Source organism: Adiantum capillus-veneris, chromosome 22 (genome assembly GCF_014529385.1).
Source record: "Adiantum capillus-veneris isolate H3 chromosome 22, ASM1452938v2, whole genome shotgun sequence".
NCBI classification, from domain to species: Eukaryota; Viridiplantae; Streptophyta; class Polypodiopsida; order Polypodiales; family Pteridaceae; genus Adiantum; species Adiantum capillus-veneris.
Window position 1 is genome coordinate 71,461,149 of NC_140952.1, and position 20,471 is coordinate 71,481,619.

Consider the following 20,471-nt stretch of genomic DNA (forward strand, 5'->3'; position numbering starts at 1 on the left):
GGGTCCAATGATAATATAGCTAATTTAATTAATTGTTTATGAATTTATCAAGCCTCTCTCTCAAAGGGGAAAGGGGGACACTTGTCCCAAGGCTAGCATGGTTGCTTGATATGCACTATGCATGTGATTGGCTAGGCTTGAAGGGGTCCAATGAGCTTTTACCTTGAGCTAGAAGAGGGGGTCAACCAAAGCAAGAAGGGAGCCTGCTTGCAGGGTATACTCTCCCACTCTCTCTCTCTCTCTCTCTCTCTCTCTCTCACACACACACACACACACACACACACACACACACACACACACACACACACACACATTGTGTGAGGTGCAAAGTGCAAGAGCTCCATCTCCTTCTCCAAGCTTGTTGAGAAGTTAAGAGCCTACACCAACACTCTTGGCTATAGAATCATGAGGAAACCTAGCATTATCACACAATGATTAAGAGTCAAAATATGCCAATTTGAGTACTTCGTTCTATTTTCCAATCCAACTAAGGGCCATGCTCCAATGCTTAAGCTTGCCATCTTCATTATTATGCTATTATGCTATGCTATGCAAGAAGAGTGATGATAAGTGACAAACTATCTCTTTCTTGCATGCTACTTCTTCTTCCTCTTCCCTACCCTCATTCCCCGCTAGCTCTCTCCACCTTCGAAGTTATTTGAGGCCTTGGGACTGAGACCGAGGATGGTTAATGTTTTTACAAGATTATGTTATGCTCGCGATGCATGAAGCTTTCCATCTTCATTGCATCACCTAGGTCACAAGGAACACAAAGATTGTATTGTACCAAGTCTCTCTTGATGGGAGAATCTATAATACAAAAGCTTGTTGGAGGGGGGACCGGCTCCACATAAATTTGTCCTCAACTGTTGTCAAGTTCTCTAACTCTCTCTCTTGCAAAAGCATTGTTCATGCCAAGTTAATTAAGTATAATGGTTATGTTTCTACCCGTAATTAAGTTCACCCTCTATGTTCTCAAAGTAGTCTCATGAAAATGCTCACTCTAATTGTCTTAATTTCGCTATTCTCAAAGTTCTTAGGCCAGTTCTATTACATTGGTACCAAAGCTATTAGTTTCGCTTTTCTTACTTAAGAATAGAAGTCCTTAAGTTGTCCATGAAAGGTTGGACCTGTTCATTGCAATAGGGTAAGTGGGACATGGATCTATTATCTTGGTTGAGGAATTAGTTCGAGGTACTCCGTTGGGAACTATAGTCTTAATAATGGAGTCTCTCGGGGCTTGTCTTTGGCTTAACCATTATTGAGCTACGAGCAAGCTAAACAAGAACCATAATCAACCGAGTACTGTTAGACCCTCTCCACTAGTCTTTGCAATCACCGGACTCTAAACCATGAGTGTGGCTGTTTGAGAACTATTTTGCAAAGGTAAAGAAGAGTTGCGACTAAGGTTTTTGAGGGTACCAAATAACAAAGTAATCTATACATAAGTTTAATTAGCATGGCTGACAATAACCAAGAGAGTAGAATGAACATTGATAACTTTGATTTTTCACATGAAGGTGCTAATGATGATGTCCCCATGTTTGTTAATTACCTTGTTACTAGGTTACAACAAGCTATGGGCAACCCTGCTTTGCAAGCTGAAGTTACTCAACAACTTCATGCTTATGGGATTTCCCTTCCTCTCCAAGAAGAGAGAGAGCTTAGGAGGCCTCTTGATGAGACTCCCAAAAGAAGACTCTCTCCCATAAGAGAGGAGGAATCCAAAGAGCGAGAAAGAAGCGAATCCCTAAGTTCCTCTGAAGATGTGGGTCCATGAAGATGACGGTCTAGACGGTTACCAACTCCTCCCAAGAGGAAACAGTCAACCCATAGTCTTTTTCCTCGTCACTCCAAAAGGAAAGAGAGGAAACAAAGGAAGAAAAAGGCGAGAAAGAGGTCATCCTCTTCTCCTTCTTCTTCACCATTCTCCTCTTTCGACAAAAGCAATGGCTATTCTCCTAGAGAATACAAGAGGAGAGGACATCACAAATCTTACCCTACATGGCGAAGGTCTCAATAGCATAAGAAGTTCAAAGAGGGAGGAAAGAGTCTCTCTTTTCTCACCTATGATGGAACCTACGGTGCTATCAACAACAAAGTATTGGCCTTCATCTAGCAATTTGATGCGACCTTTGGAGATGAGGGCTTCACGGAGTCCTCCAAGCTATTCCATGTAGCTATGCACTTCTAGAATATGTTCGTCAATGGTGGGCTAGCCTTCGTGGTGGCAACAGAAAAACCCTGAAGACATGAAAAACCCTACGAGTTTTCATCATGAAGCAATTCCTTGCAAGCGATGCAAAGGACAAAGTGCTTACCAAATGGTGGAGTTTGAAGCTGCTCTCCAACGAGTCTATCCACAAATATGTGGACAAGTTTTGGGATTTGCATCCCAAGGCTATTGTCTTTTAAAAGATAGACTTCGTTGAGCAAAAGCAACAATTCTATTTGGGATTATCTGAAGAGATGGCCGAGTATGTCAACTCCCAACGGCTTGGTTCGATCATCGAAGTAATCTACCACATTATGGTTGCTTCACGCATCAATTTCCAACAAGGGACTAAAAGGAATGCCAAGCCCATGGAAAACAAAGATCAAAATGATGCAAAGGAAGAACAATGCCCTAAACGCTTCCCAAGGCAATTCCAACAAAAACAATAGCAACATTCGGTCCAAGGAGAAGGGAGTTTACAAAGGTAAAAATAAACTCTCTCCTGAAGAGCTAGAAGCATTTCATGAGGACCACAAATGATTCAAGTGTGGGTAACAAGGTCATGGCTACCGTTCTTGTCCCAAAAGAAATGCGTGCAATGAGACTCCTAGAGCTTCCATGATAGAAGCTCCAAAAGAGGATGCTCATTGCAAAGGATCACCTCTCTCCTATGCTTGGGGAAAGGTAAGGGAGAATGATGCCTTCATCCCGTTTGACCCTAGCTCTACTCACAAATTCATTTCAATGGAGTTGGCCACTATGTTGGGCATTCAAGCTTTTGAGATGGGAGATACTGTAATTGCCAATGGAGCTTTCAAGGGACTGCAAGTCGACAAAGAAGACTTTTTCATCTCTCCTCTTCAAGGCACCATGGTTCAATCACATGGATGCCAACATGAAGTTCCCTAAAAGGAGAATCTATTGCACCTACAAGGAAAAGAGCATGTATATAGATGCTAGTAAGTCCGGTCAAACTATACCACTTGTAAATTCACCTGCTTTTGATAAGTCAATGAAAAGCTCAGTTTTTGTGTACATGATTTTTGTCAAAGAGTCTCTAAATGATGTTAATGTTTTAAAAAAGCAAAGCGTTAAGAATCAAGAAGAATTATACTTTTCTAATTTTCTAAATGGATTCCAAGATGTGTTCATCGATGATATCCCTATGGACTTACCTACGAAACGAGGGGATGATGACCATCAAATTGAGCTCCTATCAGGAAGCTCACCGCCTAACCAGCCTCCTTATCAAGTTTCCCAAGCTCAACAAGAGGAGATCATGAGGCAAGTACAATAATTGGTAGACAAAGGGATGGTGAGGCCTAGCTCCTCTCCCTTATGTTCTCGAGTCCTTTTAGTGCAAAACAAAGACGGTACATACTGCATGTGTATGGATTAGCGAGAGCTAAACCATATCACTACTATCAAAAACAAAATTTTTCGTACCACGGGTAGAAGATCTGTTTGATAAGGTACAAGGTTCGACCTACTTCAATAGGATTGACCTTGAAAGTGGCTATCATCAAATAAGGATAGTGAATGAAGATATCATAAAGACCGCATTTCGTACACCGTTTGGTCTTTATGAATATCTAGTCATCCCTTTTGGCCTAACTAATGCACCGGCCACATTCAATCGTTTAATGGAGAAAATCTTTAGACCCTACCGCAAGTTCACTGGAGTGTTCTTTGATGATATCATCATCGACTCCAAGTCCTTGGAGGAGCACAAGCAACATCTCTAAGTAATTTGAGGGAGAACAATCTTTTTATCAATCAAAAGAAGTGTGAATTTTTCCTTCAAGAGATTCAATATTTAGGTCATATTATCTCTCAAGATGGTATCCGTATGGATCCATCAAAGTTGGAGGTAATAAAAGCATGGCATAATCCAAGGAATCTACATGAGCTAAGAAGCTTTATTGGTATGTGTGCATACTATAGATGCTTCATAGCCAAATTCTCTCAAATAGCGGGACCATTTCATGACTTAAAAAGAAGAACATTAAGTACTCATGGACTGCTAAAGAGCAAAATGCTTTTGACATCCTCAAAGAGAATCTTACCTCCCAACCAGTGATTATGCTCCCGATCTCTCAAAGCCATTTGAGGTCCAATGGGATGCTTGTGGTGATTGCCTTGGCGTAGTTTTGCTGCAAGAAGGGCATGCCATAACATATGAGAGCCGAAGGCTCAATGCCGATGAACGAGTCTTGGGTATATACAAAAAAGAGCTTTTAGTTGTTCTACACGCCCTAGACACATGCAAGCACTATTTATAGGGGACTCCATATATTTTGCGAACAGACCACCAAAGTCTCAAGTACTTCATGACACAAACCAAGCTATCCGACAAACAAATGAGGTGGGAAGTTTTTCCTTCGCAATTTTATTTTCATATTTCTCACATTGCTAGTAAGCACAATCAAATGGCCGATGCACTTTCACGACGACCAAGAGTTAATGCGGTGCCTATAGCAACTCACAATGATCTATCTTCAATTATAGATGAGTATGTTACTCACCCGGACTTTAGAGACTTAGTGTCATCCCTTGCATTGGGGAAGAAAGAAGAACCATTCACCTTACAAGATGGTTATCTTCTCCATGGCAATAGGCTATGTGTTACCCACTCCCTTCGTGAGAAAGTCATGTATGAATCCCATGCTTCTCCCTATGCGGGACATAGAGGTATTCAACCCATTCTTCGAGGAGTAGAGACGTACTTCTATTGGCCTACCATGAAAGTAGACATACAAGAGTATGTTTCAAAATGTGTGGTATGCCAAAAGACCAAGTATGATGGAGAGAAGCAACCTGGGTTACTCTAGCCATTGCCACTCCCTAATTCACCATGGGAGAGGATATCCATGGATTTTATCTTTGGATTACCCAAGTCTATTTATGGAAATACGAGAATATAGACAATAGTGGACAGGTTTAGCAAGCAAGCACACTTTATTCTTGTCAAAAAGACTCTTAAGGCACACCAAATGACAACCCTCTTCATATCTCAGATTTTCAAACACCATGGATTGCCAACATCCATTGTGTCAGATAGAGATCCTGGAATGACCAGTAATTTCTGAAAAGGTCTCTTTGAAAATCTAGGTACAAGATTGAATTTCTTGTCGGCCTATCACCCACAAACGGATGGCCAAAGTGAGATTGCCAATCTTACGATACTCGATCTACTAAAGACTTATGTTACAGTAGTAGATCATTGCTCACAATGGGATAAGTACTTACTCCTTGTAGAGTATGCATACAATAATACTGTTCATACTACTACGGGAAAGGCACCTTTTGAGATCATAGAGGGAAGACCTAAAGGTCCCTTGCTACTTACTTAAAGTACATGGGAAGATCTTCGCTGCCGATGAGTATAGCTGTGACCTACAAGAATCTTTTCAAAAGATTAAAGAGGCTATATCCATCTCTCAACAAAGGCAAAAAGATGTACTGACAAGCACAAAAGGGCCTTAACGTTCAAAGAAAATGATTGGGTCTTACTTAAGTTTCCCAAGGCTTGATTGAGACAAACGATGAGCAAAAATCCTTCGGGCCATCAAAAGTATTATCCTAAACTAGCAAAAAGATACTATGGTCCTTTTCAAATCTTGAATCCAATCAATGAGATGGCTTATCAACTCAAGTTTCCCAACCATTGGCTCATACACAGTGCTTTTCATGTGAGTCTACTTAAGCCCTACAAAGGAGAGCCACCAAAAGAACCCATTATTGAAGACCCCCAGAAATCGAAGACCAAGAAGAGGTGCTACAACCCGAAGCTATCCTTTGGCATGAAGACAAGGTACTATGACATGGTAAGATTATCCTACGATATCTTATAAAGTTCAAAAATTATCCTTTTGAAGATGCTAGATGGATGCAAGGAATACAACTTAAGGATAGTATGAACCTTGTCAATGCTTACAATGCTATATTAGAGTAAGCAAATGTACATGTTTCTTTTCAATGACAATTGTTTTTTTCTTATAAGACTAATTCTCTTTTTTTTGTGCACAAATTTAAGTATTATGCATGCTTAGAATCATGTTTGTGATGATGACGTCTCTCAAACACCAAGTAGAATTTGTCACTCTCCTTTGGGAGAATGAAATGGACTAAAGAGAAAACATGCTTGTAGCATCTAAGTCTCCTTAGCCCCAAATGGGTTATTCATCCATCTCGGAATTATGTCATAGGGTAAAAAGGGATCCTCTACCCGCTAAGAAACATCGACTAATGACTAAGACTTTATCTCTGCTACCTCATAGTCGAGGACGACTATGATTTCAAGAAAGAGGTAATGTCATAAAATCTAATATCAACCCAAATGATTTTCTCATATTAAACTGATCATTTAATGTGGAAGAATAAACGGGAACAAGGGTTAAAATATAGACATGTTCTTATGGATCTATCTCAACACGGGGCCAAGGTTAAAGGGGTTCAAATGAGAGATGGTCTGTCAAAGAGCAAGGCTAGCTAGACCTTATGGTTAGCTTCATTAAAGACCTCCAATGGTTAATGTTATAATTCTTTGACCTTAGGCAAGCTACAGGTATGCTTGAGGTGGAAACCCGGACCAAGCTTGAGGTGCTTGTCGTGCTTGCTGAGCAAGCTGCTTGAGGTGCTTGTTGTGCTTGCTGACTAATATGCTTGAGGTGCTTGTTGTGATCACTGACTAATATGCTTGAGGTGCTTGAGTTGCTTGTCGTGCTTGCTGACTAAGGTGCTTGAGGTGCTTGTTGACTAAGGTGCTTGAGGTGCTCTTGCGGTGCTTGATGACTAAGGTGATAATGTGCTCCATGACTGAGGTGCTTAAGGGGTTCAAGGTGTTCCCAAAAGTCAACATGATCCCTACTCAAGGGGGGGAGAGCCCTCATTGTAGGAGCATGAAAGAGAACACACACACCCTCACACAACGCAAGCCTGGTCTAAAGAAGCAACAAGGACACTTGTCAAGTTCCTCTCTATGTTACCCTCATGGTGTGCCTAAAGCCTATTGGTTGGCCTCTCAAAGGGTACAATGATAATTTAGCTAATTTAATTACTTGTTTATGCATTTATCAAGTCCTCTCTCTCAAAGGGGAAAGGGGGACACTTGTTCCAAGGCTAGCATGGTCGCTTGATATGCACTCTCCATGTGATTGGCTAGGCTTGAAGGGGTCCAATGAGCTTCCACCTTGAGCTAGAAGAGGGGGGTCGCCCCAAGCAAGGAGGGGGCTTGCTTGCACGGTACACACACACACACACACACACACACACACACACACACAAACACACACTCATGGTGTGAGGTGAAAAGTGCAAGAGCTCCATCTTCTTCTCCAAGCTTGTTGAGAAGTTGAGAGCCTACACCAACACTCTTGGCTATGGAATGCAAATCCAACCAAGAGCCATGCTCCGATGCTTAAACTTGCCATCTTCTTTATCATCATTAATATGCTATTATGCTATGCTATGCAAGAAGAGTGATGATAAATGAGGAACTATCTCTTTCTTGCATGTTACTTCTTCTTCCTCTTCCCTACCCTCATTCCCCGCTAGCTCTCTCCACCTTCAAAGTTGTTTGAGGTCTTGGGATTGAGACCGAGGATGGTTAATGTTTTTTACACGATTATGTTATGCTTGTGATGCTTGAAGCTTTCCATCTTCATTGCATCACCTAGGGCACAAGGAGCACAAATATTGTTTTGTACCAAGTCTTTCTTGATGGGAGAATCTATAATACAAAAGCTTGTTGGAGGGGGGACCGGCTCCACATTAATCCGGTCCTCAACCGTTGTCAAGTTCTCTAACTCTCTCTCTTGCAAAAGTATTGTTCATGCCAAATTAATTAAGTATAATGGTTATGTTTCTACCCCTAATTAAGTTCACCCTCTATGTTCTCAAAGTAGTCTCATGAAAATGCTCACTCTAATTCTCTTAATTTCGCTATTCTCAGAGTTTAGGCCATTTCCATTACATTGTGCACCTTGAATGGCTCGCTCAAGCCCTTGTCCTAGAACCCAATGACCAGAGATCGGAAAAAATCACCACCCAACCTTCTTATATAAATATATAGCCTACATAAAACCCTTACAATTCCAATGAGGTTTTTGACAATGTGTGTGTGTGTGTATGTAGAAAGATTTGTGTGTGTGTGTGTGTATGTAGAAAGATAAAACCTACATAAAACCCTTACAAATATATAGCCTACATAAAACCCTTACAATTCCAATGAGGTTTTTGACAATGTGTGTGTGTGTGTGTGTGTGTGTGTGTGTGTGTGTGTGTGTGTGTGTGTAGAAAGATTTGCTAGCCTCTCACCTTCTATGTCCTCCTCTAAGTTTGAAAGAAAATGTGTCTTTCAATAGAAGGAGCAAGCATCATCTTAGCATTACAAAGTATAGTAAGTGAATTCTCAAAAAAGAAGAGATACTTCCATTAACACTAGAATGGTAACCTAACAGGACATAAAAGTGTCCTTTTAGGGTTTTGGGAAAAAATTCCAAAACCATAGTAGATCCACTCATTTTGAAAAATCCTTTCATGAGATTATAGTTCAATAACTACTACATATGGAAAAAATGAGAAACTTGTAATTTTTCTCATCCCTTGGTCACTACAAGCCTCCAAAGTTGATGGACCAGTGCATTTTGCCCAAAACAGCAATTTCTTACGGTTGATTGCATATAAATAAGAGTGGGGATTTTTGTAGGACATGATATAAAATGCCCCGTTAACTTTAATGGGTTTGTGACCAAAACATATGGTTGCTTTTACCTCACTTTTTTTTTTTGGGAAAAAAAATAGGTACAAAAAGTTGCATTTTTGCCATCCTGCGGACCTATCATCAAAGTTTCTATAGTCACGCTCAATACAGATACTATATACATGTTTTCTTAGTCCCCTTTGGGCCTTTGGATTCAAAAGGAGCCATGGAGCATGTCAAAAGGATAATGGATCTCTTACAATTGGAACCTTGGGGGCAATGATAAAGTGCTAAATAACAACAAACATGAAAAAACTGGGTTTAGCATTATGACCTCTAGAAACCCATAGAAAATACTCAATATCTAGCCAAGTTTGTAGTCTATGATTAGATATGTTTACTACCTACAAAATACACACAATTGGCCTAAGAAACTAGCAATATTGAGAAAGTTATACTTGCTACTCTAAAATGTACCTTATTCTTCAGCAATCAAAAAACTCAACCATCATCATATACTATGCTATATAGCATATTAGGTCCCCCAAAACTCAAGGAAGATTACATATATGTTATACATTACAATTACACAATCAAAATTGAATTTGGATATCAAGAAAGCCACCAAAAAAATCATAAAAGTGCTAATTTTGGCCAAAAAACAGGATTATGCAATTCTTGTAAATTGGTCATAACTTTCAATTTTAACACTTAGCTCTCCCTACAAGCATCAAAACATGTTGAGAACTATGAAGGCCTAACCTCTAGCCATCTAAACCTCACAAACATGGAGTTTAGAGTGGTATAGTTGCCAAAAATTGAAAAAAAGCAAAAAATAGGACCCGTTTTTTGACATAGTTTAGGTTCAAAAATGTTGTGCAAGAGTAAGGTTAATGGTGAGATCGATACTCCAAAAAAAACGCTAAGTTTTTTTCATCTCATAAGGCAACTTTGTGGATATATAGCACCTAGAAATTAATTTTCATACTCTTCAAATAATTCAAGCAAAATGGTCACTTAACAGGACACAAAAGTGTCCAAGGACATAAAAGTGTCCTATTACCATTCTAGTGTTAAGGTTGGCAATTACAATAGAGTATTTTAAGAGAATTTGAGTGTACAATAAAGAAAGCTCCAGAATTGATATTTGCATCCATTATGATACAAGTACAAGTTAGTACTTAACTGATAAACTACATGTGTTTTATAAGTGGGGAACTTGTTATCAATGTCCACTATATGCCATATAGAAAAAAAAAAAAATTCGTATTGCCCATAACCTGAGTGGAAAGGTCCATGTAGAATTTTTTGGTGTAGTATGGCCTAATGAGGAGGTCTTGAAAGTTGAAGGCCTCTGGATCTCAGACCACCACCTTTATATAGATCTGAAGGTGCTCCATGAGAAAGAGTATAGGAAGGATTAAGGCAGTTGGTACTCAGAGTGGGGTGATGAGGGAGTGGGGGAGGTGGGGAGGGTGGAAGGTCTGCAAGAAGTTTTCTTCTGATAGCTCCCACCATGCAAGGCTTGAGTGAAGATACTGGGATAGTGGGCTCATGTAAGGCAGTACAATGATATCACCACCCTCCTTTACTTTCGTGATAGTTTCCCACATCATTTTGTACCAAAAATCCTTGTAAATGAAATGCAACTTTAGAAAGGGTTTCCTTCCATATTCTCAAATAGATGAAGTGAAATTGGTGTGTGTAACCCTCCTTCCAAACCCGCACTAGGTCAGGATAATAATTTTGAATGGAGAGTCTACTAATGGGGGCATTAGGTCCCCATTAGGGTCCGAGTGCCCACCTTTTGAGGCATGAGTTAATTCGTTCAAAACCATTGCTATAAAAAGCGTGTACAAGGTCCTTGATGTGTTTGCTTGCTTTCTTTGTTGAATGATTTCAATATATGAAGGGTTTGATTTGAGATAGGATGACTTTATGTGCCCATCCTAAAGGTTTGTTTCTTCTTTTGTGAATAAATTTGAGCACCTTTGATGGTACCATCAAGTCCTTATCTATCTTGGTTCTTTGTAGTTGGTTATTATGAACCACTAGCTTCACTCAAGAATGATGTGCTTATACCAATTTCACCTTCAAAGGTCATGTCATTGTCATCAATGGAGATGCAAGAGGGGTAAATTGGATGAGTCATGGTAAAATGCTTTGGGGATTCATTGTTGACCCAAAGGATATCATCAAAGAACTGAAAGGGGAACCTGAGTTGCTGTAGCTGAAGTCGGAGCCAGGGATCTTTAAGACATGAGTTGATGTAGTTATACTCCAATGCATGTAGATAAAGATTACACCAAATTGGAGAACAAGCTAGTCCCATAGGAATGCCATTGACTGTCGATATGTCCTTCCATTGCATTGAATATTAGATAATCTATCAACCAAGAGTTTAGCTCCATCACTTGAGATTTGTTAAATGAGAGTTTGTTCTTGTACGATAGATGGAGGACTGATGAGACCAGATCCCACAAATACATCTACTAGGGAAGCTTTTGAATGATATGAAAGGTCCTTGTTGGTCAAAGACATAGCTGAGTAAACAATTGATAATCGTACTTAGGCCTATGTCTCCATGGTGTGGGATATTTTCATAGCATTTCTTTATATCAATCGAGAAGAATGAGGTGACTTGTTCAGGTAGGTTGATGATAACCTCATATAGGGAATCAACCACCCACCACGATTGTAGCTTTATATTGAAACATAGGAGATATTTTTGATTTAGTAGATGTGCTCTATGCTTTCGACAAGGGATACATGTTTTAAGTATGCATGCTAATGGAAGTGATGCTCCAATAAAACGATAACTAGACCCACAAGTAATCCATATGAAGTTTTTTGTAGGGGAGAGGGAGAGGAGTTTTGTGGTCTTCCTTTATTCTCCTTTTTCGTTAACATCATCCTACTCTGTTTCCACAAAGTAGAGATACAAGTAACTGGAAAGAGGAAGTCCTCCGACTCCTCTATCCATCATGTTCATGGTTATAAGGGTCATACACCACAAGCCAGGTCGATAAATCAAGGATTCTAATGAAAGCTATTTTCTATCCATCATGTTCGTGGTTATAAGGGTCATACACCACAAGCCAGGTCGATAAATCAAGGATTGAAAGCTATTTTCTATAACATCAAGATAAAATCCCATTGACATATTTAGATCCATAAACAACACCTTTTTTCTCACGTTTAAGAGGCACGACCGCCATTCATAAACCATAAATATGATATGAGACTTAGTCTAAACTAACTAGTAATATTGTGAAAAGTACCCGACTTATTGGATCCATAACTTTCAGGGACATGTATATTTGGGATATCTCGACTCTTGGTACAATGAGTCTCTAATTTCTCTTCTCTTAATAAGAGGGAGTGGATAGTTTCTTGACTAATCGAGATCATCCGTCCTTGACTGGCTCCCACTGTCCACCCCACACTCACACTTTTTAGCTTGTTTCCTAATTACTACCACATTGTTTTACATATACAAACAATGTTATTTTATTAAATCCACGCACAGGTTCTTTCATCCAACCTTTCAAACATCACCAAAACAATTCTTTCTCAAACATGGTCTAATGAAGACAGTCCTATAATTCAACAAAAATGAATCTATCAATTATTCTTAAGAGTTTGCCGCTACCCACGGACTTTCTCTATCTAATCAACAGAGCCTTTGAAAAGGATTTACTTATTTGCTAACCGCGAAATACACAAACTTTCCTAGTCGCTAACCGCAAGAGCATCTCGCTAACCGCAAGGCATCCTGCTAACCGCAAGGTATCCTACTAACCGCAAGAGACAAAAAGAGAGCTGATAACCTCATCTTAATCTCCGCTAATCGCGGAATCACCTCGCTAACCGTGAGTTCCATCTGAAAACAAAATATTCTTTCAGCAATTGTTTTGTTTAAGTGATTTCTCAAACATGATTACCCAACTTTTAATATCAAACAAAGATAGTTTATCAAACCGTAACCATTATTCAAACAATCCTTTCACTACTCTATGAAATCATATGCTTGTTTCTTGTGATATAATCACGCTTCTTGGACAGTTTAGGGAAATTCTTAGCCTTGACTTACCGATCATCATGTATAACGATGCAGAATTATAAATTCATCTTATCGGATTAGCAACATGTTCAACTACCTCCATGGTTGAGGTTGGACGACTTCGACTTCTTCCGTAACCAATACCTCCGCTTGAGCAACGTTTGGAGTAGTTGATGCCTTCCTTTGCACCTTTCTTGGAGGTGGAGCGGCATGAGCGTCCTTCGAGCTTCGAGTCACTCGCTTCGAGGCCATCGTATTACAAAAGAGAAGGGAGAAAGTGAGAAAGAGAACTCAAGAATTTGAGGGACAACACGATGATGGTAGAGAAAGAGTTGATGATGGAGATGGCTTGAGAGCGAGAGCTTGAGGGAGAGAGGTTGAAGGAGAAAAGGTAACTCCAACGTCAAGGCAAGAGAGATTCCGCTTCTGAGAGTGTATGTTTTCAAAGTGAAGGGAGAGGCGTCTTTATATAGGCTCTCAAGGCCAAAATCACAAGCTAAGAATAGAGAAAAGCAAAGAGAGGTAAGTTCATGCACGTTCGCGGTTTTTTTTTTGCGAACACGGATTTTGATGCACAATTTAAAGTCTCTAAGTTTAGAAGAAGCTTGGCTTCCAAGCTCTGATTTGACTCCTCCTCTCTCTTTTCTAAAAATACTCTTTCTTTCCTAAAAGTGTTCCTCCTACTCCTCTCCTAAAATTACTCTCTCTTTCCTAAAATTTCTCATTCTTTCTCAAGGGTCAACTCTTATCTTTAGATACACTCTTGAAGCTTAGGTTTTCCATATCAACCTATTGTTTTCAAGTGAATAAGGGTCATAATTAATAGTCCTAGTGTTCGATTAATACGAACCTTAAATATTTGCAAAGTAAATAAAATACTTTTATTGAAAAATGTTGGGTACATTACACACTAGGAGCACATCTTGTGGTGTGTGTGTGTGTGCGGGTGTGTAGCAAGACCTCAAGCCCTCTTCCACCATTCATCTTTCAAGTATGTCAATAACAGTTCAAAGGCTCTTGATCTAGAAAGGAGAGCCACATTAAGGATAATGAAAAGCTTTGATTCGGTGAGTATTTTTCCTCTAAACTTTTCTGAGTGACTACAGAAGACATTTTTAAAATTCTCATTCAAAGCTCAACAAAAAACAACTTCTGAATGGACATCACTTGAGCCACAGAAAAAAAAGCCAAAATTTGAAGTGGATCTTTAGCTGGGCTGTAAAGATGCTCTATGACAATGATTTCCTAGTAATAGCCGCACTCAATTTGTGTACTATTGAACTGTGCTTCTCCCGGGACACAAACCCAAGACTCAAGAGGTGCGAGGGCCTTTTCAGTAGGCACTCTGTTCAAAACACACACACACACACACACACACACACACACACACACACAGAGAGAGAGAGAGAGAGAGAGAGAGAGAGGTCTCTCTTGAGTTTTCGCTTTGTTGCAGGCTCAAGAAGTTGCATCCGAGTGCGTGTGCAAAGAGAGGCAGAAGCAAGCCGCCCACTGCCCTACGAGAAGTTGGCAGAGACAGTTCGAGAGAGAGATAGGGACACTTCGAGAGACAGCCTACGTCGCCTTGCACCCGGCTGAAACCCTTGAGGCACGTGGCTCCTCTCACTTGTTTCCCTCGTTGCTACCTCTTTCAACTTTCAAGCATCATCGGCAGATTCTGCCCTTTGACGACTTTTGTAGAATCGTCCGGACATAGTCGTTCATGATTGATTGAACTTAGTGGCGCTTTTACCCTAAAAGTGGCAAACAACAAATGAGAATAACCCATTTTAGGTTTGCATCCGTGAAGGACTAGAACTCTCGACGGGGCCTTTTGTATGCTCGTCACTGTCAGTCTCTCACACGGACGGGAGAAGCTGGAGCAGAAGCGGGAGAGGAGGCAAGTCCAGCGAGCTATCAAATAGACAGCATGAGAGGCAACATTCGGAGCTTGAGGAGACTGTTTCCTCCAGCTTGCAAAGCTCCCACAATACGCGCCGACTTGGATATAGATCCTTCTGCAGCTGTTTCAAGGCGTTTAAGCTTGGGGTATCGCTTGACTGCCCTTCGTGACACTCATCATGAGGCCAGGCCAAACGCAGCATCAGGTTTTGATGTTGGACCGTGGTATGATGCTACTTCTTTGGTGTCTGTTTCAAAGGGCTCAAGCGAGTCTGAGGAGCTTCTGGACGCACACAGGGAGATTTTGCAGGACATGACTACGGTTGCCAATGTAAAGCAAAGGTACTATACAACTTCTTCAGCTTCTGCAAAGGTATATGTGATGGTAGTCCCGGTGTCATTTGTGACTCATGAAGAAAACCTGCCCTGAGAAAAACCCGTAGTGTTTTCTTTGAAAAATTGGTTCTATTCTGTGGCGTTTGTTCTTGCTATTTGTTGCGATGATGAAGGATGGTTTACTTGTGGGATTGATGAACCACAACAATGGTGCTTTGGAGCATTTTGTGAATACTTGAGGGGCCCTTGGACCTCATGGAGGGCTGGGGTGTCAGATAATTTTCCCTAGGTCTCTTGGGATTGTTTCTACGATGTCAAAAATTCATTTCTTCTCTCCTATCAGTCAGCCTGTATCGTGGCTACTGACCTTTGCGATAGAGCCATGCGATTGTAAGAGCCCTGCATAGAAGGATCACATCAGGGTTATCTTGCGTGGAGGGACTTACTCGAACAGGAAAAATCATGAAGCACAAGCCCTAAAAATTAGACTAACTTTTTTGTGATCTCAACTTCATAGCTAATGATATCTCAAAGCTAATAAAGATATATGCTACAGACTCTTGTGAGCCTTGGTTTACCTTTTAATGCCCGATGAGCATCCAAAGGGTAGTTTCTTAACAAGGTTTTGGTTGCATGTCACTTCATATTGTTGCAACTGTAGTGCCTGTGTGCGTGTGCACATGTGCATTGGATAAGTATTATAAATTATAAGATTATGCAGCAGCTTTTATTTTTATGCCTAACAGAATCGACCAAGCGGAAATGCCGGAGAAGGTGTGCCCATGTGGAGCAGGAGTTTGCAAGGTCTGGACAGCAACCACTGCTAGGAATGCAGGTCGCAAGTTTTACAAATGCCCATCGAAAAAGGTATTTTCTTGTAACTTCTAACTGAAAAATTACTTTTTTTGTGATTTTTTCTCCTATGCATTTTAAATGCCCATCTCACAAGTGCAAGGCTCAGTACAAGCTTCTGGTGGGAGACAGGAGGAAGGACACTGTGGATTCTTTGAGTGGTGTGATGTCAGCTCAAGCACGAGCTTAACGGCATTGAGAGAAGATGGTGATAGCGACACCAGCTCGAAAATCTTATGTCCTTGTGGCGCAGGTGCATGCGTCAAACTAACAGCTAAGACTGAGAAGAACATGGGCCGCCAGTTCTACAGGTGCCCTCTCAGTCTATGTAAGGTGAGAACTGAAGAGCCATTACCACAGTTAATGGATTTCGGATCTAGGCTTATTGAGCTTAATCTCCTTATAATTTGTATGTAATTATCCTCTGCAGGGTAAGGGATGTTCATTTTTCAAATGGTGTGATGAGATGCCCTCTCCTTCAAATGCGACTATTATCAAAGAATGCCACAAGTGTGGAATGGATGATCATTGGGCAAAAGATTGCTTCCTTGATGACCAAATCTTTGAGCATGCAACACCTGCTGGCCAGAGAGGACTAGTTGTGGGGTCATGTCATGAGTGCGGGCTGGTTGGGCATTGGGCCAAAGATTGCCCAAGTCAACAAACAAGTCATGGCAGAAAAGTAGCATCAAGCCCTGGTTGTTGTTTCACGTGTGGCAATCCAGGTCATTGGGCAAGAGATTGTCCCACTAGTGCACCAAGTACTTCTGGAGGAGGTTTTTCTTCTAAGAGGGCAGGAGCTTGTTCTTGCTGCTTTTAGCGTTGTGAAGGTCGAAGATCAGTTGGTCAGTGAGTGCTTGTTGTCGGATCAAAACCATGGAAGCATGTATTTGATGGTGTCTTATGGAATTATTTCAGTATGTTTCTTCTTTGGAGTCAAATCAAATGTTTCTAATGTGGTGAGAGTTATTTGTGATCCAAGTTTACCAGATAAATTTGGACTCATTTGGGCAGGAATCATACTGAGTTTTGTAGTTCACCAGCTTGTTTTGAACTTTTAATTACGTTTTGGAAGACAAATGTCGACATATGCGACTGGTTTCAGTACTTGTCATTTGTGCAAAATTAGGGCTTGGTTGCTTGTATTTATGTTGCCGATGGGCAATATCATACGTATGTCCCATTGAGGTGGGGTTTGCAATTGCTTTCCTGTCTCACCTGGCCAATTATTTTGCTTTAACTCCATTTTTGGTGGTTGACCAAAGTTTAAACTACAGCAAGCTGCCTCATGTCACTCTTTATGTAATGGATTCTGAAAATTACAACTTTATATATAAATAAGTAGAACTTGAAGATCAATAGATGAGAGAGAGACATCTACGTAGATGTAGATTTTGTATTAATGTCCTCGGGGAGTTAAAAATGACCCTTGGGACTAATTTTGTCGATACTAGTTTCCTCTTGATAGAGGGAGCATTGTGTCAGATGGATACGAACAGGCATAGGTGATCACTGTGGTGGTTTGACTCAAATCATCACGGTACACACAGAGAGAGAGAGAGAGAGAGAGAGAGGGGGGGGGGGGGGGGGGGGGGGATATTCTAATAATGAATTGTATTCTAATAATGGAGATAATAACCTTACTGTTATGGATTTTGAAAACTAAGCAAGATCATTTTAAAGGGCTCTGCAGCTGTGAGTCAATTTCAAGTTTTTTTTTTTTTTTTTGGTCAACCAAAGCAAGGCACAGTGGCATTGACTAGCGGCAACCGAAGAACTCTGCATGCTTGCTATTCTTCACGAATGCCAACTGATTCAACCAACGTCTCAGCTACTTATGAGCAACAGTTTGATTGAGTAATACTTGGCACATAGGCTTGGTTGCATCGATGGCATCCAACAAGTTGTGCGAGCAAAGCACCCATTTACAAAATCAAACACTTTGCTTCCTATGATTCTACATTGAGATTTTTGTAGAGCACATTATGACTATTCTTTACCTTTTTCTTTTGTACCATTCTAGAGATAGCTTAGGAGAGCTTGGACTTGGTATGGTCATTGGCTTGAGGCGAGAGTTTTTGAGTCATTATTGCATCCATGATTATGAGGCACTTAGGCACCTATGAGCCATTTTTGACATGGCAACCATGAGTATGAGCCGTCTTTGACATGGCCCCTATGAGATGATCCATTTTGACATACGAGTTGCTCTTATACACTTTACTATAGTCTAAACCTCAAGGGAAGTTTTGTTGGGATGGGCTTTAGCTTATGACCCCCCTCCACGAGTAGATTACCCCATGAGATGATTTCTTTATGATGTGTGTGAACTCTTTAAGCATAGACAACATGAGCATCATGTGAATATAATTATGAGCCATGATGGAAGCATGGAGAGTGTGTAAGAAAGAGGTGAGAGCCATGTATGTATGCCTATAAAATGAGGCCTTGTAATATCATTTAATGCGCGATCAAGAGTTTTATTAGAGTGAATCTACATTCTCTCTCTCTCTCTCTCTCTCTCTCTCTCTCTCTCTCTCTCAAAATTGAAAAAACTGTTAAAACTTTGCGTTTTTGTTGCCGACTTGAAGGCAATGTAGGACAAAACTCGCAAGGGTGAAAAATCCACACTCGCCATGGAGAATGATACAAAATCTCCAAGGAATTCGGATGCTAATCCAACCACATTGTCTACAACAATGGAAGCAATGATCATGGCTTACTTGATCTCATTACTAGAAACCGTCAACAATCAAGGTGAAGAGTTGCACGCACTTGCAATGGAAAATGGTACTTTAAGAGTTCTTGTTGTGGAGAATGAGCACCTCAAGAAGGTTCTTGAAATGTAAACAACACGCTTGGTGCATTTTGAGAATGAAATTCAAGAATGTAAGCACTTTCTTGTGGACATGAATGTATTGAAAGAGCACTTGAGTAAAGTTGAGAGTGATCATGTATTGAAAGTGAAAACGATAGATACAATACGACATGATGTATGTAAGATGAGAAATGGATCCAAATCATGGGCTGATATATGTAAAGATAATGTGGTTTCTACATCTCCTATCATGCAAGCCGTTGTCCAAGCAAAGAATGTAGAGAATGTGGACACTCAAGAATTGCAAGAACAGCAAAAATGCTCAAAAAACATCGTCATCCGTGGAATCAAGGAGGAAAGCATGGAAACACTCCAATCTCTTACGGTTGCTATTGAAGAGTTTTTTGCTACACACTTTGGCATGTCTGGAATCATGGCTTATAGTGCACATCGAGTTGGAAAACAAAGAGTCCCTCGCTGGGAAGAAAAACCTATTGTATGTACCATAGTTGATGAGATAAAGAGAAAGATCATCCTCGACAATAGTTGGATCTACCTCAAAGGACCGGGTTGTAATGTATATGAGGATTGCACTCTTATGCAACAAAATGTATGTCGCAAAGCATATGAGGAAAGAACCAAGAAGGTCAAGGTGTCATCTCAAGAAGAAAAGTCACTTGAGGAGGATGCAAGTCCACCCAACAAATAGGGACACATGCTCTATGAGACCAACTCATGCTTGCGAATAAGCTTTTGGAATTGTAACGGCTATCCATGGAATGCGGGAATTGGCATTGATGAGCTTACCAATGACTCCGATGTGATACTTCTTGTCGAAACATGGGAGCATGATGCACAACGAATTCTTGGATTTGACAAATAGATGTGCATTCTTTGATGTGGACCAAAAATGCAAAGCAACATAGAGGCCAAGGAGGCGTAGCATGTATGATAAAAAATGGTTTGATGTTGAGGTGGTAAAGCCCAATGTGCCGCGCCTAAGTATCGGGCGGTCGGAGACTACCGGGAACTAACACTGACCATTCATTCTACATAAAAGAATAAGGACTCATAACCCTTACACTATTGTGTTTGGAGTCCACCCAAACCCGTGTCTCCTCTCTTCTCCATTGCTGCATACACACAGACACGCTCTTGCACGCGCTCTTCAACTTGTATCAGAGGTCAGGGATTGGGAGTATCATTGGAGCTCAGTGGGGAGGCATGCGGAGAAGCAACAAAAACTACAACACGTTTTTGCAGATCTATTTTGGCTTACCAAAACGTCTTCATTTAAGACGATTCCCTTTACTGCTGACTGGTTTTTCGTCCTCGTTAACTTTGCAGAAGAAAGTTTTCTCAAAATCTTCACCAATTTTGAGATACGTCACTCAGACTGCCTTTAGGTCATGAAGTAGAAGCTGCAGATTTTTACAGATTTGTTTTGATTTGTAAAAACAACTTATTTCAAGTCCATTCCAAAATTTCCCAATCGTTTTTGTGTGGTCTACAACTTTGCAGAAGGAAGTTTCTACAAATTTTGCACAGTTTGAGAGATATTCAATTCAAACAGCAGGGTGGTCTA

The 20,471-nt window shown here is 40.5% G+C and overlaps 1 protein-coding gene across 1 annotated transcript; it reads left to right on the top strand.

The window, feature by feature from the left end:
* The first annotated feature begins 14,774 nt into the window (after positions 1-14,774).
* On the top strand, positions 14,775-17,177 carry LOC147429568 (uncharacterized). The gene is made up of 4 exons (XM_086495831.1): positions 14,775-15,222; positions 15,963-16,083; positions 16,201-16,401; positions 16,499-17,177. Exons 1-4 carry the CDS (start codon positions 14,909-14,911, stop codon positions 16,886-16,888), a joined length of 1,026 nt encoding a protein of 341 aa, XP_086351957.1. The 5' UTR covers positions 14,775-14,908; the 3' UTR covers positions 16,889-17,177.
* The last annotated feature ends 3,294 nt before the right edge of the window (positions 17,178-20,471 follow it).